The sequence below is a fragment of the Ambystoma mexicanum genome, chromosome 12 (assembly GCF_040938575.1).
Source record: "Ambystoma mexicanum isolate Mex_15411 chromosome 12, UKY_AmexF1_1, whole genome shotgun sequence".
NCBI classification, from domain to species: Eukaryota; Metazoa; Chordata; class Amphibia; order Caudata; family Ambystomatidae; genus Ambystoma; species Ambystoma mexicanum.
In genome coordinates this window covers 661281425-661308855 of record NC_090936.1, presented here as the reverse complement: position 1 = coordinate 661308855, position 27431 = coordinate 661281425, and the positions used below count along the sequence as shown (strand labels likewise).

General features: G+C 44.4%; 1 protein-coding gene across 2 annotated transcripts in view; it reads right to left on the bottom strand.

Moving 5' to 3' along the window:
- The window catches only part of BCAP29 (B cell receptor associated protein 29), a 687731-nt gene that overhangs the window by 390950 nt on the left and 269350 nt on the right, over window positions 1-27431 (bottom strand). For both annotated transcript variants that reach the window (XM_069629145.1, XM_069629146.1), the window contains exons 5-6: window positions 21870-22005; window positions 6489-6600 (exon numbers count right to left, since the gene is read on the bottom strand). In XM_069629145.1, the coding sequence (XP_069485246.1) occupies window positions 6489-6600; window positions 21870-22005 (248 nt within the window). The remainder of the gene's footprint in view (window positions 1-6488; window positions 6601-21869; window positions 22006-27431) is intronic.

Here is a 27431-nt window from a genome sequence, read left to right as displayed (position 1 = left end):
ATTTTTAATCACTCTAGACCGGAACCATAATCTAACAGTGCTTTGTTGATTCGAAGCTATAAATTCAACTTGTTCTATGTCAGAACTAATGATGTCATTCAAGGAATCAATATCAAAGAATAATTCCAAAATGCTTTGATGGTTTAGAGTGTATTGAGGATATGGTTTAGGACGACAACTCAAGAGCAATGAACCCAGATTATGATAATTGGGTTTAGTTTGTGTTTTCTCTTGAGATGTTGTCGTGTTTTGCTTAAATAGTATCAATGGAGGTTTGCCTGTTTCAGCATTAGTTTTTGTAGGAAGCAGTGATTTCATCATTTGGGCTATTTCTGCCTCGTGACTTTCCTTGTGATTGGATAATGTAGCATTACCAACAGTGTGCAAACTTGCACAGGATGTTTTATTCATATTTGAAGGCACACTTTTGTAGTTTCTTGAATCTTACTTGGTTGATCACTATTGTTTTGGCACACACACGGTTTTGAAGACATGAAGGACTTGCCTGTAGATACAGGTGTTGTAAGCTCTCTCTGAACTGAGCATTGTGCCATGTATGCATCAACTGCTTTTCTAATCTCCTCTCGTCGTGAGGCTGTACTTTCTTTTATATCATTTGACAGGTGAACAATCTGTTCAAATGTTGATGAAATAGTGACTACTTTTGATGGAGTTTCGTTGTGCATGTTTGCATGAGAATTCACTGCATTAATCAATTCGTCCAGTGGTTCATGAGGGATCACTTTTTGGGTGGAAAAGAAAGCAGCATTCGGTTGTTGTTTGCGGGCTTGCGCCAGTAATTGATATTTTTTTGCAACAGCCGAAGAGGCTAACTGGGAGCTTGAATTTGCTACATTAAGTTGTTTAATGAACTGCTTGGAGGCAGCAGTCATTGAATATTTAGTACTCTTGATATTTTTAGATGTTTTAGTCGCTAAGTTAGATGTTTTTTTAGAACTTGTTTGCTTTGCGATATGGTCTTTTTTAAAGAAAATAGTATAAACCTCATTGTCCGCTGTATTTGTGGGCATCTTATTTCCCTGTTTTTCCAGTATGACTGGGTCATTCGGAGCATTGACAGCTAGATCAACAATGATGTTTGGAAAACATGGAAGCACTGGAACACCTAAATTAGAACCAGGGCTTAAGTGACCATTCGTAGCAATTTCAGGCGATGTGGCAGAGTCAACCATTTTTATCTGTTTTTTTTTTCTTGGACTGAGTAATAATTACGGCATCTTGCAACAATGATGCAGCATCATATTTGGTTTGCCCAGTTACTACCGAATTAAGTAAGTCAGTTTGAACTTTTATCTTGTCATTCAAAGTATCAAATCATTTAATCAAAGTATTCATGGTTGTTTGCATTGCTTCGAAAGACATTATAACTGCTTTAGACACAACCTCATGCATTGGGTGGAATTGTGATTTAACTTGCCTACGTGGTGTAGGATTTAAAAATGATGATGATGATTCTGGTGGGTGATTTCAGAAATGTTAGGCGAGAAGGATAGTTTCTCTTCCAGGACATGGTTGGGTAATTCACTCTGGGAATTAACTAGATCAATAGTCACAGGCACAATATTATGTGATGTGGATGGAGAGGAGGAACAATTGCCAATGCCAACGCTAATATGTGGTCTTGATTCCCCTCTAAGTACAGTACTATCAGATAGATATCACAGGCTGTGATTTCTATCACATCTTGTACATCTTGTGGAAGTATAGGAATGACTGCAACTCTGGCACCATTGTTATCTGGCTGACCACAAGTTGTATTAACTGTGGATAAAGGTGTTTGAAAGACAATACAGGTGGCAGCTGGAGCAGAAGGAAAACAAAAAGTGCGAATGTCAGAGGAATTAATAGCAGAGTCCCTTTTGCTGCCTCGCTTTCGACTCCCAGAAACAATTTTGGGTGTAGAACAAGCGGGCGCAGCATTATTAGCTGTATTGGTGCAAGAGTTAGTTTCAGGCATATCTGTGTTGTCTCTCGCACGTGCAGACCTCCAAACATTTGGAAGCAAAGGCATTCCAGTTCTTAGAGTGTAAACATGCTGCATGGCTTGCCAAAAGAAAGTTTATACACCTCGGGAGTTGATGCCTTCTCTGAAGAGCTCAAAGAGTGGTTAATTTAAGGATGGAGCTTACTTGTGAATTAAGCTGAGTCTTTAACTTAGACTCTAGGCTCTAAGAATACGGCACTGACGCTTGGCCGCGCACCGCAAATAGCAAACAGTACTTTCTGGTACTTCCGCGGTGCGCGCGCGTATGCGCAGGCACTGCTGTATTTATGCCGCACAGCCTCAGATTGAGGGAGCGGGTTTAGATGCAGCCAAGGGCCTAGGGACACAAAGAAAGGACACTGTATAAGGGACAGCTTCAAGGTGAAGGTAAGAGAACACAGATCAAGTCTTTCACAGACTTTCAATGTCTTTCAATGTTCAATGGTACAGTCACTTTGGCTTACTTTTCTTTAAGCTGTAAACACAAAAGGGTGTTGCAGTGAAAGAATTCCTCCAGCGAACGATCCTTACAAAGTCCAGCGAACACGCTGTAAGTGAAACGCCAAAAACAATCAATGAAGCTTGAAGGCAGAAAGCAGGGACAGCAAACAGTACTTTCTGGTACTTCCTGATATTTTAGTGTGAAGCAGATGAGCTTATTATGGAGGACAGTTTTCGTATTTTTCACTCAAGGATGAGCCGAGAGGGGAGTCAGAGATGTGCAGGTGCATTGATGAGGGTTGTTGCGAACGAGCGCACGGGAGACAAGCTGTATGGATTTTTCCGCTCTTGCCTGTCATGCTTGTGGTCTGTCCTTCAGCCGGGGACAGTCAGCAATTTATGAGGGGCGGGGATTTGACCCCCTTAAGAAAAGAGGTATCCCAAGAGGAGAAAGAGAATTGGAATAGCCTTTGAATAAAGGTCCTGTAAAGAGCAAACTATTTTTCAACGAATGGTTTAAGTGTCCATTATTGCCTTTCTGAGTCCAAGAACCTTTAGTTCGTGTAGTAGGGTAAGTGCTGAGGTCATTACACGTGTCTGAAAAGCATAACAACTATATGGTCCCATTGAGCTCTGTTAAAACTGGCCATGAGGGTAGTATTATTTGCAATGCACATTTGGAAAGCAGCTGATGTAGCTACTTTTTTCCCCAGTGTGTATATCCTTTTATACTCTTTATCTGGCAGAGCTTCAGATGTGGCTAAAGGAGTCCCAGGTCTCTTGCAGGTAGTAGTAAGCACCAGAGAATCCGGTGGCTTTAAATGTATTTCTAAAATAATCTCCTTTTAACTAATTGCAATAATGGGATATACTGCCCTATTTGTTTCTTTTCGTTGAGAATATCAAAAAAGTCAGTGTCCTCTTCAGGCTCATGGGTGTCAATTTTAAAATAATCATTGTATAAAATGTGATCATCAATGGGTGATGACGATATTGGATCATCGATGTCTGGAGATGATACAGTGTAATCCTCTGGTTCAGTGCTGGGGTCATCTTCTAGAAAAACCTCATGCTCCTCATCTGTATCTAGTTTCATTATGCACTCATAAGAATCAGTGGGTCATTTATACTCTAATTGTTTTAGATGGAGGTTCCTCCTCCTCCTGAACTACATGTGTATGCTTAATAGGGTGTTTTTCCATGAAAGAAGCTATTTTTGTTTAGTGTCTTCTCAAACCTGTCCTTAGTCCAATCACCTCTAAAAGGGGTGTCTTGGACTGGAAAAACCACCTCTTCTTCCTGACCTCTTTGGGCTTGTGTTGTGTTCTATAGTGTATCCACTAAAGGGGAGGTGCCACCTGTACCCTGGCCTTGGTGTTTCTACAACTGCCGAAACGGTCTGTTTCGGGGCCTGGGGTATATGTCTCGTGTCTGTGAGGCTATTTCGAGTGTGGAACTAGCTTTGCTCAGCGTGTTTGTCGCCTTTGGAACATGCGCAGAGAGGGATCCACTTGGCGCAGAGGTTTTAGTAGTCGCCAAAGCACTTGCTGAGGGGATGTGTTACATGGACATTTTGGGACTTTCAACGAGGGCGCTGAAATGTGTGGCGAGGGCAAAGGGTGTTTCTGTTTGTGTGGCACAGTATGGTTCTGTTTACTTGATGTTGACATTCTAAGCATTGTGCCCTGTGTGTGCTTTATGTTTGTCTTTATCGCCAGGATAAGCCTCCATAACAGACTGGGCTGCATGCTGTTCCGAGCTGGGCACTGCCACTCGGGAATCCTCTGTTTCCTTATTGGATGTCTGCTCGGCGTATCTAATGGAGCCAGGACTGTCCTGCTCTACCTCAGACTCCTCTACACCCGTGGGGTATTCCGTCGATGCCTCAGCTTGCATTGCATAACCTGCCCAGCACTTTGATCGTCGATCCAGCTTGCAAGCTCGACATTTGGCCTCCTGGTGGTCTCTTGGAAGACAATGGTTACACACGTGTGTATCCTTCCAGGAAAATAACGGTTACAGGAAGGACATTTAAAGGGAGTCTTCTCCAGGACTAGTGACATGACAGTGAGACGTTATATTTTATGGGCGAAATGTGTGGAGACATTCTCCTAAAATGTGTTACATGTTTCCCCACCCCACTCTCCCTACTGTGAAGGCTGTAGAGTTGTAGAGAGTCGTCAAGGCAATGGAGCTCCTCAATGCCGCAAAGTCGCTGTCGAGAGCGGGCAGGTTGCATCGGGCGTGGTTGCCGAAGATAGTAATATGAAATATAATAATCTATCTTAATAGACTAATATAAATGCTCAATGACTAGCAAGGAAGTCCGAAAAAATAGAACCCTGCAAAACGTCACCAACCCAATGGCAGAAAAAAACAATCTGAGGACCTTGACGCGTGAAGGATCATGGGTAAGGATAGTATTACATGCACATTATGCCAACAACCCTTTTTGAAATAACAAATAAGTCATGTAATTCGCTGCACCAACCACTAGATGCAGGCCTATACAAAGCATATCACTCTGCAAATCACCAAGCCTCAGAAATATATATTTTAAAAGTTTAGTTAAGTTGACCTGATTTATCGCAGCAACACCACTGAAATTCAGCAAATTTGGTAAATCATGACTGGCTTAACTCTGCACGCTCCCATTGGCGTCTCTCGTAATGCCCATCATAATGCTACGTCCCCCATCAATACCCACTGTATATAATTCCCCAATATTTTGGGCCCACTAGCCAGGGCATTCAGCCCTGGCTTGTGAGCACAGCCTTCGGTTGTGCCAACTCTATTTGAAAGCATTACTGGCCCACTTTCCACCCCCACCTCTGTAGCTGTTACAAATAAAATGTTTTAACTTTTTTTAAAAACATGTTTCATATAACCACGGCAATAATTGCAATGTACTATAGATAGCTGCGGTTATTTGAAGTTTCCAGATAGCCACGGTTATCAGGAAAAACAGTGACAATAAAAATGATTCCCTGCCCTCCAAGGCACTCACCATGTGCCCCTCAACAGGCCATGCTTCCCCCACTCCCCTCAAGTCCTACACCTCTCTCCAGCGCTCTACCATTCTTCCCCAACACTCGTAGTTTGCTGTGACACACTTTAATTCCCAATCTCATTATCTTTGATAGCCACAGTTATAGCACTGTGCACCTTATCATCGATGTATATGATACATACAATTTTAATGCTTTTATACCTTACTGATGGGGAATTATATGAACTTAGAAATTTCACCAATTTGACTATTGAGACGGACTAGGCATACTATGCAAAATAAAGACTTTAGAATGAACTTGAAACACCAAGTACATTAAGTCTTAACTATGAAGATCGAACATACATGTAGCACTATCAATGTTAAAAATATGCCTACATTAGTACATCAAGCTAAGCGGAAAGGGTACGACATCAGATAGTTTGCATGTAATGCTTTGTACACACAAGTACATAGTGTAGGGGCAACAGAGAGAACAGAAAATACAATTAGTAACGAGCTACACTCCAAGATGGCATCCAAATGTATTACAATGTTTTCACTGAGTGAGAGGAGTTCACATAGAGGAAGGACTCAAGATAAGCACAAACACTTAAGGTGAATGTGTAGACGAGTCCAATGATTCTGAGGAAGCCCGTTTGGGCGAAACGTGTTAATCTGTCCTATTTGCCTTTTGCGTAAAGAGGCTGTTTACTAGAAAGTAGATGGTTATCAGGTGCATCATCCTGTATGAAGATGAACAGACCGCGCTGAGTGTGGTGTACTGTAGGGTAACCCCTACGTGTTTGGACATATATATATATGTATGTGTAAAAACACAATAGTACACACACATCACAATCTGAATTTGAAAACAAACTTATAAATTGATACTTCATTGAGAAAAAAAGGGAATTCTGTTTTAAACCAGAAGCAACATAAGATGACATGAAATCGGAAATAGCTTCCTTCATATATGCCAAATAATATGAACACATAACTAATGATATCAATGAATGCAAAACCAAATAAACGTGCCAAGAAAATGATTACCTTTTGCAGTTGTTTCCAATTCTTTTTTTAGTTTTCCAATTTCCTGTTTATGGTTTTCATTTTCCGCTTTAACCAGATGGTCATTTTCATTTCTTTTATCTACTTTTAAGGCCTAGACAAAACAGGGTGGTAATTGCATTTTACTGTTTCGCTTTTAGGGAGCACACTTGAAAACAGTGATGTTAAAAAAATGAACGTCAAGCTTACAATACAAAGACATCTATTAAGCAATACATTGCAATATTGATGATGAGAGATGCCTTTATCCAAAAGAATGTCACTTTTAAGATTGAAATCAATTGAAGTCTGGTCTCCAACCTTAAATGTCTTTAAACACTTCTTAATTTTGGACATTAACAGACTAGCTTTATAACATAGTACTGCCTATGTGCCTCTACTGTGTATAGCACAATAAAAATGTATGGAAGGGCTACACATGGCTCACAGTAGGCCATGAAATAGATTGGACGTGGGGCAACAGAACCCTAGGTGGCCTCAGAGGGTTTCACTGGCTGAAGGTACCAAACTGATCCCACGGTATAAGCAGCACAATTAGCATGATTGCCAAATAAAGTGGCTATACACTGTTAACTTTGTTTCATGGCAGCAAAACCCAGCACAGTGGCTTGGGCCATCAGAAATTCTTAAAATACTTCTGTGGAGTGTGCATCAATCCTCTGCTGCTTGGTTGCCCTTAGATACATTATTTTCCTTTTTGATTGTATCCTTGTATGCTGGTGTGAAGGTGGCCAGGTGTTCAGTCTCCATCTAGTACCCTCATGACTGCCATGTAGCGTAGTCTGCATGCATGTGCACTGGGATAAGTATCTTACTGGTCTGTTAATCGTTTTTGGTGCTTTGTCCTTTCCCTCATCTCCTCCTTTCCTATCCTTCTTTTATTGTGTCTTTCAAGCTGATTCTGAGGTAGCAAGTGGTTCAACCTCTGTTTAGGTGCCTTGGTGGGCACTGCTGTGGTCTGTTTGCAGGTCTGCTAGCGTGTAGAAGAATCTGGGGGTTGCATGTGACCTTTGTGAGGAGCCAGGAATGAGACATGGTTATAAATATTCATTCAAAATTAAAATGGTTGGGGAAATGCCTTACTATCCCTATCCAAGGAGGTATTTCCCTATCTCAACCAAAAATGAAGGGGTCTAGCCATTGTCCAAAGTAAAAATATGCCTTGTGTCCGAAATCCTATTCTGGCCCTCACACTCTAAAAATGTACTCTAAGGTGCAAAGGATATTCTCTCTGGATCTCAAGGTGCACAAATGTTGCAATTCAACAAAAAGATATAACTCCAACCGAAAGTTTCAAAATTAAAATGTTCATAGTGGAAGGCAACGGCTCCCTTCCCCAGGTTCCTGTTACCAATGTATAAGATTTTTTGTAGCCCAAGAGGATGGCTTCTACTTCATGGTGCACCCACAGTTATCAGGGAAATAGCTCCCTTCCCAGGTTCCTTTTTGCAGGTAATGTTCAAAACGAAGAATCATGTTTCAAATGGTTCAAGATCCTAGGGCATGTGACTTCTTAAGGATTCTCATGTAATTTAACACACACTTGATTTGGCCTGGTCTATTCTTCCGTCAGGACTTCTTTACAGTCTTTTAAAAATGTATCTTCACCTGGTATACTCTCCTGCCAGGACTTTCATACCATAACTTTATTAAACTTCTCTTCACCTAGTGTACTCTCGTGCCAGGACTTATATAATATCTTTATTACAATTCTCTTTTACCCATGAAACAATACCAGCCCAATGTTGGTGTATCATTTCTTGAATGGTTTTCTCCATATATAGGGATTTTGCCCCTCCTGCAAGTTTATTCACATTTACTCTGTTTTCTCTTTCTCTCCTGTTAAGATGCAAGTTCAACGACCCGTTCGTGGAATAGCGTATGGGTCTTTTGCCTTCTTAACATATTTCTTTGCGCTCACTTGTGCTATAGCTTTTATATTTATTTGTTTCTTCACATATGTTTACTGATAGCTATTTCAAAGCAGCGCACACTTTCAGGCAACCTGGTAACCCTGTCCACTTCCATGGGTTTACCGGGTGCTCCAAGTGTCTCTCGCGCCTCTCTGTTTCTGTTCTCGTCGGCTTGAAGCTTGGTGTGTGACCCGTCATCCGCCATGCCTATGCAGTGTTGGTCTTCGATTTCTGCTGCCATCCCTTCTCGAGCAGCGCGTCCTCTGCACTCCGGTTCCTTCTCCTGCGGGGCGGATTAGCTTCGGCAGTGTTTGCCCGCTTTGTTGTCTCAGTAAGTGCTCATGCAGGTAACCGCAAAGCTCACCGTCTGTAGCTCTCTCTCACTGCTATCGGCTGTGTGGGTTTTAAATCTCCAAGTTTGATTAAAGAGTTTCCAAAGACTAGATCAGAGTGTAGGCCTCTCAGCGATAGTGATCTTTACTCTTCTTTGTCTCTTCCTTATTTCAGTACGTGATGGTTGATTCTTCATTTGTTGTTGAGCAAGCTGGTATGGGATTCTTTCAGGAGTAATCATTACTTACTGAGACGAGAAAGAGGCAGGGAACAGTAATGTATTGCTCTGGTTATCATGTTGGGGAATATCAATACTGGATTCAGTTCATGGATGAGTATGAGTGGTGCAATAAGCCATAAAGGCTTGAGGAATGGGGGAAACATCCCCAAGAAGGAACAGGGGTATGTGACTGTTCCCAATGGTGTCCTCCATTTTTCCAGAGGGTTCCCTCCCCCAGGTGGTCCTCCCTCATATAGCCAACCACAGGATCAGTATCAGGTAGCGACTGCCATCGCCTGGCCACATAGGGATAGACTACCTCATGGAAAGGAGTGAGGACATCATTAGATTCATCACACTTTCCTCCACTGTTCGTACCCCACTGAGTGACTGTGGGTTGTACATGTGTGAGGTATTGTCCTCCATTATTGTTTTGCGCATGAGTGTTGGTGAGATGGGAAATGCTAGCGTTAGATTCCCATGTTGGGTGTGCAGATACTCATCTGATGTGTCTGCTATGTCAATTCTTTCTTCTGATGGCTCGCAATGGATTATGCAGTTTAGAGTTTTGAGATTACTTTGCTTTTCCTCCAATTTTCGTGCCCCTGTGAGCATGTACCTTTCTCCATTGTTGGCACATGAGTGAGTGCCTGGTGTTTCCTTGTGTGTATACGTTTCTTCACGTCTGACTTATACACGCACTCTTTCCCTCTGTCTTACGTTTCTTGGTGGCTCCTGCCTACCGATTCTTGTTTTATTTCCCCTATGATTCTGCTTTCCAGTCATGTGAAGAACTAAAAAATAAGGGGATTATTGTAACGTGCCCTCCTGTGTATTTCATCTGACCTGCTATCCCGCCATGGCTGTGAAATATTTCCAATATATGTGATATCATGTGTCTAGAATGTTGGAGTTTGTAAACAGTTGCTCTTTGCCCTGCATTCAAAAGGCAAGGAGGCCAATGGTTTTGAGTTCCCCTATTTCTTCGAGTACCTGCCATCAAAATCATACCTGCAAACTTTAAACCCTTACCATTAATTAAAGTACCTGCTCATGACAGAAGGCCTCGGCATGTTTTCAGCAGCACCATACTCCTGTAATTGCAACAGGTATTCAAGCAATTTTAATACTTTATCCTTAAAGCAGAGTGTTGGCAAGATGGCAATTGGGTACAGCAAGAAACATCTCCGAGACTCCTACTGGCAATGCTTTCAAAAGCTTAAATTCTCTCTCATCCAGGTCATCTAACATCGTTCCTTAAAAAGAAGAACACTTCCAGTGCCACATATTGCTATCATTTTCCGCACCATGTTGCACGTTTTAAGACTGTAGGCTGTACATGAATAACATACAGATGCAAAAGGGATAAAAAGAAATGAGTGGAATGAGGGATCCTTCAATATTAGCTGCCATATCAGTGATATTTCCTCATTCAGTGGCTCACAGGGGCCATTCACTTTATAGTCAAGCCACCATGCCCCCTGGGTAGAGAGTCAGGGAATGTGCTGAGTGGGTTGGTGGGTGATACCTAAGAGATAAATATGATGCTGGTTTCGACAAGGGGAGAAAAAAAGCACGCCCTGTAAGTGGAACCTTTCCTTCTTTGAGTATACTGGGGGGCAGGGGCAGCATCAAGACCCTGACAATGGTGTTGTAGGAGAAGCAGTGCTCCAAAAAGAAGATTGCATTTCACCATGCAAGCCTTCTCGTGCTGGATAAGCCGTCATCGCCAGGGTAAAAGCAAAGCCAAGGACGAGCAGCAAAAGCAGGGGAGGTGTAGAAGATTCTTGAGGAAGAAGTGCTGCACATCATCCATCTGAGTTGCAATTACTTTAAGTGCAGGAGGATCTGGATGTGGGCTATGTTAACTCTTAATGGTGGCCCCTTCAAGCATGAAGTAAATGCTAAATTGTATTGCAGAAAACATAGGTATTTCTAATGCTGGAGGTGGGCAGAAGCAGCCAACAAGGGGTAACATTTTGCCAAAGGCCATGCCTGAGACTGTTGATGTACAGATTTGTACAGGCTTCATGAAATTATGAGAAGAGTCAATAACCTGGATAGTACAATGAGAAGGATTACCCCAGAATCACATAAGTAGGGAAGATGGAATTTTTGCCCACGTCACCTGTTTCATCAGTTTGCAATTCAGCAGTAAACTTTCCCAGCATTACAAAATCGCTGAGGTATTTTAGGTTTTAAATTGCACTGTTGTTAATATAACAGTTGTCAATGCTGTATGCACTCGGAACTTGGCAACGGGCGATAAAATATTGTTGGGCCCCAATTTACAAGTTTGAGATCAGCACTAGCGTTCACAGTTTTCTGTTGAAGGAGAAGAACTTTTCAATTGGTATTAAGAAACAGACCAAGATGGCATTCAATCCTATACATATTTTACAAGTGAGCACCAAACGGAATGATTCCAGGAGTTCACAATATTTTCACATTAAAATATAAATGTATTTTCTTATTGTATCATCAATACTAAAATAAGGTTTCAATGGGGATTAAACTCAGGGTCGGCATGATAATGTATTGGCACAGTGTTTTGTTCCAAGCTCCAGCTGCGGGCGTTTGTTTGGAACGCACGGCTTGAGCGGTGTTATCATTTGATGAAGAGCTCCAGATCCAGGAGCAACCTCCTATGCCTCCGCAGGCCCAATTAATAAACCTACCTTGATACTGCAGCAAGTCCTGACCTCTTAATAGTGGAGACGAGGTGGAGGCCATGCTGGGGACGGCCAGGGCCTGCAGAGCTCCTGTGGCAGCGCTGTGGTGGCTGCCAGCGCCTCTGGCAGAGCGGGCGGTGTCCTGTTTCCCAGAGGACTGCTGTGATTGGTGGCGGCACATTTTTCATGTGGCCAGCTGAGGCATTTGAGGGAAATGCACTCAGCGTTCCTGATGCGGAATTTGGGGAGAGCAGAGTGAGTGTGCCTGCTGCGAGCTCCAGGATGCTTTACTACAGTGTGCAGCGTTAGAGAAAACAAACGTCTGGCGCTGTGGCCATATTGGATTGGCCTTCACTGTAATCACTGGTGATCAGTCTTACATACCCCTCACGTCCCACTGTAAGGCAGGCTGTTCCGGGCACAAGCCAGAGCAAGCATTTTGTATCCTTTGTTGGCTCCTCAGCAGGGCCCCAATGCAAGCCCTGATCATCTCTCCCTCCAGCGGGTGCACTGGTAGGGAGGAACACAACACTGGCGACGAGATGAGGGAACTGAACACTTGCACAGCTGTTCTCAGACTGTTCCTCAGCCCCCACGGCCAGGGCACAGGCACATTTTTGGAGATACAGTGGGGGTACATCCCCTACCCAAAAAAGAAAAAGAAAATTCTCCCAAAATACTCAACCATCCACAAAGCGAACCCAGAAATTGAGTGGATGTCACTGAGGAATTTTACTTTGTTCTCTCTCCTTGTGCTTCATTGCCATGCAGCACAGAGAGTGCCACTGCACCACCCGAAGGAATACAGAGAAGCTGGCAAATCATCGGTGCTACACCAACTGACCAGAAAACAAAGGTGAGGAGGAATCCATCGCTGTCCACACACATACAAGGGTGATTCCAGCACCAGGGCATCATGGCAACTGGCCTTTCCACGCCCAGGCCAAGTACACCATCACGGATCACTGCAACCTTATGGAGGGGCCAGATCTGCTTTGGGGCCTTTCGACCCCTACACCGATCTATCCTCAGTGGGACCCCGCTGGATGCTGTGGATCCAAAAGTTTGAGATGGCGATGGACTACAAGGACACTGCAACGCCCAGGAAGATGAGTTCACACCTTCTACTGAACGTGGGTGACGACGTCCTACGCATTTTCAATACACTGATCATTGACGATTGTGCGGACATATACCAACTGGCCAAAGACGCCCTTCCAGCACATTTCATGGCACATGAATCCAGACTATGAAACCTTAAGTTTCTGCACCACAGTACAGATGGAGAATGAAACACTGGACGCTTACCACACAAGGCTTAGGAAACTAGCACTTGTGTGAATTCGAGAACGTTGAAAAGGAAATAAGGTGCCAGATCATCAATGGCATGCACTCGGAGAAACTAGCCAGAATCTTTGAATATAGACACCAAAGAGAGCTGTCGCACGCGAAGGCGGCACGCATGGGCACCACTCTACAAAAGCTCCAACTGGCACCAACGACTGCAGTGATAGCACAGATCGACGACTGCAGTGATAGCACAGATCGACAACTGCCAAGCACCAAGGGAAGACAAGAATGAGGTAAACAGTTCACCACAGTGGCAACCGAGGATGTCGGGACCTACTGAGTGTGGATTGTTTGGTGGTGCACCTCATGGAAGAAGAAACTGCCCAGCACAGGGGACCACGTGTGGGACATGTGGCCGGAAGGAACACTACACACGTATCTGCAGATCCTCAGGGCAGCCTCAATGCCCGCAACCCCAACCGCAAAAAGCTAAAGCCTACTCCAAGAAAAAGAAGCAAGCAGATACGCATAGCGTAGAGGCTGCTAACTCGTAGACAGAAGAATTCTGAGATGATGATGGCAACAGAGCGACGGACGTGGGGACTTGGAGAACTAGGAGAAGAAGAAAGGCCCATTTGAACTCAGCACTTGAGCACAGAAGCACAGAGCCAAGGAAAAGACAGAGAAGACATAAATGCCTTGTGTGCATACAGGGCCAGGAGACACTCACAACGATAGACACCGGAGCAACAGTAAATGTCATGCCCTCAACAATGTACCGGACATGGCGTCCTCGACCTGACCTCTGGCCAACTGAAACACTCCTGCTCACCTACGGATGCAAGACGCCACTACCAGTGGAAGGACGCTTCAGAACAACACTAAGCAGGGGCGACAGAGTCCTCCAATCAAAGATATATGTTGTCAATGCAGGAATTGAATGCCTGCTTAGTGGGGATGCAGCGGAAGACTTCGGACTGATCCGGTTCATCTGCGACGTCACAGACTCAACGGACATCACCGACCACCTCGAGAAGTACCCGGGCATCCTCAATGGCATCAGATGTTTGAAAGGCAAACTCAAAGCTTCACATCGACCAGACGGTACAGCCCCGGGTGTTTCGCCACAGGAGAACCCCATTTCATATGAGAGACCTGGTCGAAAAGGAGTTATGCAAAAACGAAAAGGCTTGCACTATTGAACAAGTCACTGGACCAACCCCATGGGTCTCTCCAATGGTGGTAACGAAGGTTCCGAAGCAAGCAGGGAAAATAAGGATTTGCATTGATATGCGCCTACCAAATGCAGCAATCAAAAGGGAGCGTCACATCACCCCCACGCTAGATGAGATCATTACAGACCTCACAGGGTCGAAGTTTTCTCGAAAATCGACCTGAACGCTGGATACCACCAGTTGAAACTACACCGCGACACAAGGTACATCACAACCTTCTCCACAAACCTGAGTCTACGCCGGTACAAGAGGCTGAGTTTCAGTATCTCCTCAGCAGCAGAGGTGTTCCAACAGGCCATCCAGGAAGTAATCCTGGGAATCCTAGGGGTGCTGAATGTCAGTGACGACATCCTTATCCATGCCAGAGACAGGCAAGAACAAATGCGTTGCCTCGAGGTGGTGATCAGCAGGCTGGAGACCGCAGGCCTAACCATCCACCGGGACAAATGAGAGTTCCTGAAAGAAGAGATAATATTCTTCGGGTGTGTCTTCAACAGTGAGGGAGTGTCAGCCGACCCACAAAAGGTTGCGGACATGAAGGAGGCCTCCCCTCTGACAACACCCACGGAGGTACGCAGTTTCTTGTGGATGGCAATCTATTGCAGGAGGTTCATCCCCAACCTGGCAACAATGTCCGAGCCGCTCAGGGAGCTCACCAGGTCGAACACCAAATGGAAATGGAGCTCTGAAACACCATGAAGCCCAAGGCGGTCGGCATTGAATACATTGTGGGGGCCACGCACACTGACCCTTGCTGCGACATAGTCAAGAACACCATCATATTGGGTGATTGTAAATCCTTCATCCGCCATGTACTTAACCACACGGCAGTGGCAGGAGACTTTCTTACTGGCATGTTCACAGTATGACAGGAATTGTCCGTCACCAGCGAAGTGTTGGTCCTGAGGGGAACCTGCATTGTGATCCCCAGCAGCCTGCAGGACAGGACCATGGCACTGGCACACGAAGGCCACCAGGGAATGGTCAGGACAAAGGCCAGAATTCAACACGGGGTGTTGTTTCCTCACATTGACACCAAGGTAGAGCAAATCATTACATCCTGCCTCCCTTGCCAAATCACAGGAGCACCTCCAAACCGTGAACCTATACAGTCGGCAGAGAGTGGGTCATCAAGGTGGGACGCCATCAGCGTCGACTTCTGCACAGTACAGGAAGGAACATACCTGCTGGTGGCCATTGACGACCACTCACGATACCCAGAAGTGGAGATCATATCTTCGACAGCAGCGGAGACCGTGATACCTGCACTCGAGAAGATATTCGCAACACATGGCCTGCCAAGACGCATCGGGAGTGACAATGGACCACCATTCCAGAGGACAGAGCTCAGGAAATACCTGGACAATTTGCACATGAAACATCACCACATCACACCCCGGTGGCCACAGGCGAATGGTGATGTGGAGGGATTCATGTGGACAGTCAACAAAGTGCTATGCATATGCAGGGCTCAAAACAGCCCTTGGAGATTGGATCTATACAGATTACTACGGAACTACCGGGCGACGCCGCACAGCTCCACCGGTTTACCCACGGCAGATGTCAAGTACAGAACATTGGTAAACTCAACCATACCACACCATCCGAGCAGAGGAGTAGACACCTTCGACAGCGACGGCATTCAACGAAGGAGAGTGCCAGCAAACAAACACATGAGCATCAGGAAGCACGCAAGAAGGTTCAGTCACAAGGTACGCAATCACGTACTGGTGCTGCAAAACCCCACAAAGTCCAAGTTTGAAACACGGTATGACTGCGCACTCTGGACAGTGACCCGAACGGAAGGAACAATGGTGACAGCGACAGGAGGGCAACAGCTGATTGCCAGGAATGCTTTGTGGTTCAAGAGGGTGCACGACAAATGTGAACTGATGGAGAATGACAGTCCCAGGCTGAGGCAGAGGTGCCACAAGACATTTTGAGTCACTGGGGCGAGGGAGAAGCGACCCCAAGGAGCAACCAGAATGATCTGAGGGGGCGTATCCAGAAGATGAAGGTGAGCCAGAGGAGGGGCCTGGCCCTGAGACAGCTCCCCGCAAAGGCCCAGCCGGCAGCCCCAAAGGCTTCAGAGAGGCTAAGAGAAAATGAGTGGGGAAATGACAAGGTGGAGAGTGCAGAACTGTGCCGGACTAGATCTGCACAGGAAAGTTAGTGATGTTGTTTGATGTGGTTATGTCTTTGTGTGTTGTTGCGTTTGGTTGGAAAAAAGGAGGAATGTTACATACGCCTCACGTACCGCATGCTAGGTGACGCGAAGCATACAATTAATAAAGGGCCCGTCCTGCTGGAAGGCAGGCAGTTCCGGGAACGAGCCAGAGCAAGCATGTCGTGTCCTTTGTTGGCTCCTCAGCAGGCCCCCGATGCAAGCCCTGTTCATCTCTCCCTACGCTGGCTGCACCGGCAGGGAGGAACACAACAATCAGCATTACTCACTGGAAATCCGCCTCGTCCCGGTGAAGATTTTAAAAAGCAAAGGGCAGCGGGGGGCAGTGCTGTTTTGCTTTACACACTAGTGCAGAGTAAAGGATGGGAGGCTACTTTTGAGGGACACGCAAGCACTGCCAAAGCACAGAGGGAGGACTGTGGACCAGCACTGCCAAAGCTTGTGGACTGTTCTTGAAGGGGCAATCTACTTGCGGCAACTAGTGTGTGTTACTTGGCCAGCCGACTTCAGTTGACATGGTAGCTGTAGGGATTCCCCCACCTCTTCCTTTCCTTGTCGAACCTGGAAAGCCCCCTATCAGGTGGGAAAGATGGAGTCAAATTTGTGATACCTATCTAGTAGCGATGGGTGGGACAAGCTCTCTCCTACAAGGAAGGAAGTCATGTTATTACACACCTTTGGAGCGGAGGGGCCCCGTGTATATGATGGATTACCTGAACTGTCGGTGGAAGGCTCGGGGGACATGGATGATTCCATGAAGACGGTCAGAATGCTCCAGGACCATTTTCTTTCAAGAGGCACACGTTCTTTCAGAGACATCAGGAGTCCCACGAAAGGGTGGAAACCTATGGGGCTGCGTTGAGGACACCTGCCACAACTGCGAGTTTGGGCTCCTGACTAACTCACTTATCAGGGACCAATTGGTACGGGCTGCCAACAACCCCAAAGTGCAGGAGAAGTTCATGGCCAAAGAACTGACTCTTGATCAAGCCGTAAAAATGACATGAAGTATGGAACAGACAATGCATTACTTGAAGAGCATGAAGAGTGAGAGGCAAGACCAAGAGATGTGCGCAGTCAAACACAAATATGGGGAGACAGTGCAAAGGACATTAAATGTTTCAAGCGCAGCAGTGGGAGGCACATCTCCACCAGTCTATTCTGCCCCGCAAGAGACACTAACTGCATAAAATGCAAAAGGAATGGTCACTTTAATCATGTGTGCAATGAGGGGGCAGTGAGCATGGTAGAACCGATGACTTTACAACCTGACAGGAGAATAATGAGGCGTACCAGTAAAAGGCAGCCAAAGGGAGTGTCGGGCATCTGTTTGAAATCTCAGCCATTATGGGCAATAAGAAGGGGCCTGTGGATGAGTTCACTTTAAACAGGAAAGCTTTGTTGATGAAGGTGGACAGCGCTTCACCGTGGACCATCATATCCAAGGACACGTTTGTAGGAACTCTGGGTGGTTCAGTGGAAGATCTAAGACCTATGACATCCAGCCCTATGGTTATAGAGAAGTGGAGAGCGAGCTCCTGGGGAAATGCTCAGTGTCTGTGGAATACAAAGGAAGGGACTGTGCTGTGGATATTTAATGCGTCATCCCTTTTGTGATGGGACGAGCAGGCGGCATTGGGCATTCAGATACAAGCAAATACAATGGAACCTGTGTCAACAGCTGAAGTGGCAGATAAGTGGGCCACAGACTTTCCGTAAGTGTTCATGGACGAGTTGGGAACGCTGAAGGAATTTGACCACCACATAAAAGGGAGAGCGAGTGCGGCGCAAGTGGTTCACAAGGTGAGGTCTGTGCCTCATCATCTTAAGGAAAAACTCAAGAGTGAGCTTGATGTGTTGCTGCAAAGGTATCAGATAATATTGTCCCCTTCTATAATGTTGCCATACATATAGTCACCTGGAAACGGCATAGGCAACCTTATATAAGGGGACAAAATATGGGGTAAATGGAGCAGGGGTGTCCCCCGCTTCCTTAAAAAAAAAAAAAAGGAGGTGATGCAGGGGTTTTCCCCTGCAGGTTCTATATGTCGTTGCTGCAAAAAAACTGTGCCATTCTTCAATGGCCACATTTTTGCGGGGACATTATCATATGGAACCACTGCAAAGAGGTGTCATCGGACAGTGGAGGGGATGGCTTGGTTATCCCGGGTAATTCTTGTGACCAATAACAATGGTAGCTTGAAGCTGTGTATCGACCTCAGAGAACTGAACAAGAGCATTGTAGTTGAGCGCCATTTCGGATGTGTTGGACAAGCTGGGAGAGGCCAAATTCTTTTCAGTTTATGACTTCTCAGCAGCATACCATCAGGTCCCGTTGACGTCTGAGATCCAGAATGTAAAAGCGTTCATCACCACTGAAGGAACATTTAAGTATTGCAGGATGCCATTCAGCCTAGCTTCGGTGGCATTGGTATTCCAGGGCATAATGGAGATGGTGTTGGAGAATATGCGGAATGTGGTTGTTTTCTATAATGATGTCCTGATTTATGCGAATTCCAAGGTGGAGCATGATGCTGTGTTGAGGTCGGTGTTGGGAAGGCTGAAGGAGGCAGGATGACTGTCCAACGCACCAAGTGCAGGATTGGAGTGGACAGTATTGAATATCTCAGATATCACTGCTCAGGGAATTAAGCCTAAGACTGATCTGGTATAGACAATAAGGAGGGCGCCTCAACCTAAGGACAAGGACCAATTAAAGTAATTAATGGGGTTTACCACAAATGTGTTCATCATTTAGCTATAATATCATCACCCCTCAGATCTCTGCTGAAAAAGGGCATTAGGTATGGCTGGTCGAGTGAATGTGATGAGGCTTTTGATAAAATCAAGGCGGATATCGCAAGTGCTCCTACTCTGGGGGAGTTTGGTGACAAGAATAGGACGTGTCTCACTTTGGACGCAAGTCTGTTGTAGCTAGGGGTGTCAATGACGCAGAGTGGAACATGTCGTTGCTTTTGCACAGAGACCTTTAAGAGGAGCTGAAGGTAATTATTCCATGGAAGAGAGAAAGAGGCACTGCCCGTGTTTTGGGTGATTCGTCATTTCAAGTTTTACCTTTGGGGCACATTTTTGTTTTCGTCAGGACTGACCACAAGCCATTGTTACAGATGTTGTCAGGTTCGGATTGGAGCAGTGTTTCACCCACAGTATTAAGATGGCTCCTGTTTGCAAGGTTATGATTTCCAGGTGTGCTACGTGCCTGGCAAGACGAACGTGGTGGCAGATTGTCTGTCTACAGCAACCAGTGAAGAAGCTCATGGGGAAGAAGTTGGTGTGGCTAGTATTGGGCAAGAGGTGCTTGGAGAGGCAGAGTGCAATGTGGCAGAGTGTGAGGATGAAGTGTTGAAATGTGTGGTGTAATGGACTGTAGTGGGTTGGCTGGAGAAGAGCGTTATGGAGAAGAAGTTTGAACCATTTTTTGAGGTGAAGCACGAGTTGTCCTTGCAGGGGCTAAGCTTAAGAGGGGAGATATGCTTATTCCACCAGAGGATGTCAGGAGGAAGTTAGTTGACTTGGCACATCAGGGACATTTAGGGGTCAATGGTACTAAGAGGAGAGTGTGACAGAGCTACTGGTGGCCCATGATGGAAAAGTATGTGGAGCAAAAAGTGGAGCGTGCCTGGTCTGTGAAAAGAGCAAGGTGGTCTGGGAGACTCTGTTATTGCCTGTAACTGTACCTGCTCAAACCTGGCAGAAGATGGATGTGGACGTTATAGGCCCTGTTTAAGGGTTGGGGGATGGTTTCAAATTCATTTTGTTATGGTAGACCATCATGCCAAATGGGTCGAGTGACGTGCTGCCAGAGAGGCTACCACTGTGGAATTAATAAAGTTGTATGAGCTGGTGTTTTTTCAGGAAAGAGTTCCGACAGAGAATATTACGGAAAATGGGGTTCAGTTTTGCTCGGAGAATATGAAAAGAAATGCTCCATTGGGCATGTCTGAACAGCTTTGTGCCATCCCAGGGCCAATGGTCTAGTTGAGAATCAATAGGTCTGTAAAAGGAGCAATTCAGTTGGCTTTGCAGGCAGGTTGCACTTCGACAAATGATGTGGGGTTATTGCACCACCCGCACTCCGTGTTAAAGGTCTCTCCTTTTGTGTTGTTGAAGGGTTGGGAGCCCGGCACCAACTGTGTACCAGTTGAATGGGACTGGCGAGTACTGTATTGGTCGATTGGGAGGCAATAATGAGAGTTATACAGGAAAGTCCGGGACACTACAGGGTGGCTTTCGATGAGGCCAACAGGCCAAATGTGCAAGACTGGGCAGTGGAAAATGTGGTCTTAGTTAAGAACCCCAGAATTGGTCTCAAGAGTCTTGAAAGCAAATTATTGGGTCCAAAAAGGATTACTGCTGTTAGGAATGGAGTGGTTGTGGTGGAAGGAGGTCTGGTTGAAAGGAAGGTTGGTGCTGTTCAAGGGTTTGGCTGGTTCTGGCGCAAGTAATGCTAAGGGTGGGAAACCGATTGGCACTGAGGCTGGTAATGAGCCCGCCTCATGGTGGCACAGTGTGAGTGGAAGAGAGGAAGAACCCTGCTCAACTCAAGGATTTTGTTTGTTAACTTCTGCTCAACTCTAGGATTTGCTGGTTATGTACTGGGAATTTCAGTTCTTGTGGTGAAATGTTAGCCTATTTCCTATGCATGGTTGTTCCAAGTATTTTTATTATTGTTCTATATTGTCTTAATTCCTGCTCCTTTTCCTGGTTTCTCTTTTTGACTACCTTTAACCCATCTTTTCTCCTGCGTCTTTGTTGGTAAATTGGGGGGAGGGGAATGTTTTCTGTTCTAAGCTTGAGGCATGGGCATTTGGAACGCACAGCTCGAGCTACCTTGTCGGTTGATGGAGGGCTCTTGATCTGGGCGCAGCCTTCTATGCCTTCGCAGGCCCCATGAATAAACATGTTACTGCAGCAAGTCCTGACCTCTTAATACACAGCATTATATGAAATATGTCTTGCACACCACGACATTCAGTACACTGGGTAACCCCTTGGTGCTTTATGCTGGATCTGGCAAAGTCTGATTAGTATCCAGGGGTACAGGAATGATGTACTGTGCACTGCAAAAACAATGCCAACTGCATCTCCATTGGGGCAAATACCATGGACATGGAGCAAGGACAAAGGCAGGAATAGTGCTTTCTGGCAGCACCCATGTCCAAGGCAGAGGATGGAACATAAACAATCCATTTAGTTAAAGAGGAGAGAGTCCATGTGTTCTTTACAAGCAAGAGGTAGAGCTGTGTGTGGTGCAATGTCCACTCGAATGGAACTTTCTGCTCACACAGTCCCTCTGGTAGAGAGCTAACGCTTTCTCTGCCAAAATGAAAAGTATGTCATAAGGAAAATCATAAAAGTTAAATATCCTTGAGAAAATAATCTATCAGTAACTACAAAAGAATTCTAGAAGCATTTCAGTTTGAAGTGTTGCATTATAGATATGATCCCATTTGTTCATGACCAAGTACTGTATTAGCTTTGACAAAAGTGATACCTGTTTGAGATTTTCATTATTCTCCATATATTTTTTGGCAGCTTCATTTGCATGCTCAACTTGGGTTTTCAAAGCTCCATTGCTTCCCATCTCAGTTGCCAGCTGTGTGATTAGAGTAACAACCCGCCTGAGGACACTGAAGTAAAAGAAAAACAGTACATACAATTAGGTCATTTATTGGACATTCCACATGGTCTCCAGATAGAACCTTTACTTGCAACCGACAAAGGGTGCTCTGCCAATTAGAGGACTGGAAACGCAGGTCTGAAATTACAGTGTCCCATACGTGTGCTCACAGCCACCTGATGCCCTTCTCTGGGTGCTAACATTTCTTTTTGTTTAGGTAGGTTGATCCTGGCCCCTCACCAAATGCCCTCCATGCCCATTCCCCAGCTGCATGTCATCTCCCAAAATCCCCCACCCCACTTAACTGCTGGAGTTCCCGGATAGGCTGCTCCTTCCCATCTTGGGCTTCCACTGTAGAAATAAAAAAGTGGCGTAGTTCCTTTGTTTTGGCAGCTGACATCTCGTTTTTTTCTTGGGAGTTTGGGCTTGCATAATGCACACAAAGCTTGTCTTCCTTGGAAAAAAGATAAACGTATTCACACCCTGGATGGAGCGCTATGGTGCAAATAGATATCACCCCCTTGTCGGGGTCTTACCGGGCCAGTGGTGGCCGTGATCCCTTGCTGAGGCCCTCCCTTTTCTTGGGCCTGCATAAGCTCAGAGTGGGGGGCTGTTTACCGACCGGTACACTCCCAGATGTGGGGTGATCGCTATAGTCTTGCATCTATTGGAAACATCAGAACCAAGCAAATGATACAGTTTATTGGAAATGGAAGTTGTAACAGTACAGGCCCACACAGTGGGTTGCTATTTATCCTTTCTTGACATACCATTTAATGGTCTGCATGAGTATAAGACATCTCTAAGAAAAGCATCTTCTTCGTGATGAAACCAACAGTACATTGCTCTGAATTTCAACTGGCTATTGAGCCCTACAGTGAGTTCACTGAGACAATGCGTATTTATCAGGCCAGTTGGTATTTGGGCCATTCTGCTTTAGGCATTGGATTAGATTGCCATATCTAATACTAGACAATTAGCTGTGCACCATTTCATTGTTTTGCATTGCCATGCATTCCATTTGTTTGCCTCATAGGTTGCATTAATTAATGGTGAAAGTCAAATGGAAAATAAACAGTATCTCATCTAAAACAATGTTCTACAAGAAGCATGAAGCAGTTTTGTTTAACAGAATAGGCACCATTGTAGCTCATCTGCCTTTGAGGCTACTAACGTCTTGCCAAGGCCTGTTAATGTACCTATTGTTAAAATATAAGTATCAGGCAAGCAAGGCAAGTTGACCAAGAATTCCCACATATCCTTTTTTTCAGACTGCAATGAATACATCTTGCGAGTAACACATTGGAGTGCCCCATGGACAAGCAGGTAGTTATTTAAAAATATGTCACTCTTCACTCTATAGAATGGCTATCAGCACTAGCTCTACCTCCCCATCCTGTTGACATCCATACCTTACTTTTGCTACTATTTTGAGTCCACAACAGGTTTCCCGGTCACATAGTGCACATTGTCTGCCATTTATGGTAGAAATTGATGTGCCACGGGTAATACACCCCCTCAAATGCGGTCTGATGAGGCAGCTTCATAAGAATGGTGATGGGCCTAGAAACTACAACAGTAGAGAAGATGTGTACATAATCTACCTTGAACTACTAAAGAAGGCACAGCACAACACTCTGCCATTTGTTAAAATCAATGGAACTTTAAAGTATTCCACTAAGGCAAACAGATGCTAAAGCAATGCACTGATTCTTTCAAGTGTGTTGCATGGTGACTTAACTGTATGGAGAAATATTGTGCCAATAAAGTAAGCAGATAGATGTCGCCACATGTAATAAACAGCACCACACATGGAGGCTGCCTCAATTTAAAGCAACAAGCGCTGAAGTAATGCCTTGAGTTACGATTCCTGTTTTAGTTACCACGAAAATGGACACCTGTGGGAGGAGCGTAGTTACTTATTTGCATGATAGACAGTAACCAGTAAATGATGCAGATTTTCCGTTCATCAGGAAGATATGATCATGTGTTCTAAATTTTGCGCATCCCTGCTACACAAGAAGAGAAATCTTAGCTTGTATTCCTAAAATGTATATTAGCTATGGTGAACCAGGAAAGCAAAACATCTTTCATTTGGTAGGTCCACATGCTAAGTGTTCCAAATTGAGCATATGAGTATTTAAATTATGAAGAAATTAAAAGAGGTGTTTTGTTTTAAATTGCAATATGTCTTTTGGGGAGGATACGTTGAACAAGAAGGAGTGAAGTCACTGAAAACTATCTGATAAGAATGACTTTTACAATCACATGATGTTCTGAGTTGGCATTGAGCAATGCTGGGCAACTCTCCAATAAAATCACTGACAAAGTAATTTCATCTGTTTTAGTGTTGCTGTGGGGTGGGTTTAAGAGTCGCATGAGACTTGCCTTGGTCCATCTGGAGTAGAAAGATAGATTGCCTGTTACCATGAACATCCATTAGGTTCACAGGAATAGAAAGGGCACGCGAGATCTAGTGAATTTGGTTTGAAGAACCGGCATCACCCAGGCGCTGGTTCATTGAAGTAATTATTCTTTGTATGATTGTATACAAATTTTACAAAGAATTGGAGCAGTCTTTTTGCTTTATATTTGTTGGTGATTTATTACTACACTCAGCCGACACGCGTCTCAACAAAGGTGTGTGTAGTGATCACAAAGTATATATTATGTTTGATGAGCTCTGTCAATAGGCTCTTGTTGTATAAACCTGTGGGCCACTGCATCAAGATGGGCGGTCACAGTGATTGAAAGAGCCTATTGACAGAGCTCATCACACATAATATATGCTTTACATGTAGAATTACATGTCAAATACAAATAACAATTTTGCCTAGAAGTCCGCAACCATGCGACTCAGAAAGAAGTGGAACAGTGTGTTATGACCTTGGGGACCACCTCTATCAAATTCAAGCATGATATTAAGTACTTTTAAAATTGATATATGATAAATATGAATAACGTTATGAAGAATTATTGTACATAATCATGTTGCATGTCCAGACATCCATGCAACCTGGGGAGTCCCAGTAATCATTATTTCATCAGTTTGGTACATTGCTACAATGAAATATGGAAAACAAATTATTTTGCATTCAAAAGTATTAACAGCAGATTAGCCTCCACCTTTTTCTTTTCAATTGTTTTGAAATTAACATTAATTTAAAAAGATTGGGGCATGTATACAATGGAGTGTCTGACTATTAAGAGAGCAAATGGAAAGATTTGACCAATCAAAAAGTGTAGCAAAACAAAAGGGGTTATGGCTGGAAGGGTTAGAATTCATCTTAACCTCTGGCTTTGTTCTGGGCACCGCTCCACACCAACGTTCTTCAGCGGTCAAGCCATTACAAAAGGGGAAGAGCATATGCAAATCAGGCCTGGTCCCACCCACCCCAAAAAGGGGCAGTTCAGCCTGAACCACTTGGTCACATCCCTTTTGCACAAGACCACAAGCATCCCCAAACATTTTTCGGCCTCATCAGTGAGGAGTAGCTTAGGTCTCTAGGCCCAGTAGGGATGAGACCCATGTCTGTGCATACCTGTCCCACTCGGGGTGACTATAGAAAAACAAAAAGCGCGCTGGCTAGAAGGTTTTGAATTAATCTTAACCTCTTGCATTGCTCTGGGCAACCCTCCAGACCATCGGTCTTCACCTGCCAAGCCATTACAAAAAGGGAAAGACCATATGCAAATCAGGCTTGGTCCCACAAGCTGAACATCACTGATGAGGCCCAACAAGGCAGAAACATGTTTGGGGTTGCTTGGGTTTCCATGCAAAGGGGACCTGGCCTACCAGGTCAGGCTGGGCTGCTACCATTGGTGGTAGCATCTGACTGATTTGCATAGGTCTGGACCCCTTTTGCAATGAGGCATATGTGTGTGTAAGGTTGCTTAGAGCAGTGGCAATGTTTTAGATTTATTCAATACCTTCCACCCATCTCATTTTTGGTTGCATTTTAAAAGTGTGACATAATCAATGACGAAGCACTGGGAATATTTGCAATCAGAAAAAGAGAAGCACACAGGGAATAGCACTCACTCTGGAAACAGAAGTTGTAGCCAAAGCTCACATGTTCCAAATGGATGAGTGCTGAACCTGGACAAGACCTAGATAATTGGTCCCTACCAATGAGGAGAATATTACCCGGAGCAGGAGCTCAAGAGGGTGGAAAGGCTGACTGGGATATCTTTCAAAACTGAGGCAGGCCCATTCTGACTCTGCCCCTTAAAGAAAATTACAAAGAGAGTATTAAGATTCCCCTAAATGCAATTAGAATAGTTCTCTAGTGTCATTGTCCTGCTAAGTAACTGGAGTGGGAAGAAACTGACTAGATGATGCCACAATAGGGTGCTCATACCACATACAATATTTTGATATTTTGTGAACCATGCAACAGTACTTTCTTACTATATTTAAAGCCCTGCGAGTTTGACTGCCTATAGAAAGCATAGCATTTATCCATACACAGAACAAAGAGGCTGATACATTGATAAACCAGAATGTAAATAGGGTATTGTAGTTTGCTACAATGTGAGTTATATCATACTTTAATTGTACTTATGCCGAGGGATAGCACATTTAAATGAGAACAAAAATGTGCTTTCTGATTTGTGGGCGCTGTGTAAAACAAGCACTTTGCAGCCCTGACAGTGTAACATTTTATAAATGATAGCCGAAATAAACAGAATCCTACTGTATTCACAAGTATATTCTAACACTTTGGGTTGTGAAATGGTGCCCAGGCTTCCTAGACTACAAAGAAAGATTCTTGATAATTTGTGACCTGTGAAAGCCATAGACATGTCAAAAGTGATTGTGGGAAATTAAAGGAAGATTACACATCCTAATTTCATTCCAAAAGAAAATCATAATAGCTAATATGACATCCTCTCCATTATCTTAATGATGCACAGTAGCGTAACGGCTCTGCACCGGTGTGATCAGATTTATGAAGTGAAGTGGGTTGGGTATTTATCCTTCCAGTAGAAAATGCTAAAAAATGAAATGATGTTGGGTGAGTGAACAAAACTCCTGTGTGCTCTTAACTGAAAGCACTGTTTTTCTAAACCAAACTTGCAGAATTAGATGGAACGCATAATCTACATTCAAATTGCAGGCACATGCTGCAGACCCACCATCCCACCTTCATACGGCAGGTGTAGGGGGATTGATATAAATCTGTGTACATAAATGCTGTTCTTTATGCAAACTTTCTCTGATACCCGATAACGATTTCTGATATGATATTGGAGAAAACTAAGCGCTTAATATGTTGTCATACAATACCAAGTGAAATGCAATGTTTGAATTGAAGCGAAAACTTTGAATACATTGACAAATAAGAGCCAAGGTTGTCATGGAATTGAGGATGGAGCATAGAGGTTGCACTGTATTATTTAGGATTTGAAATGTTAGAAATAGATTTCAGAAAT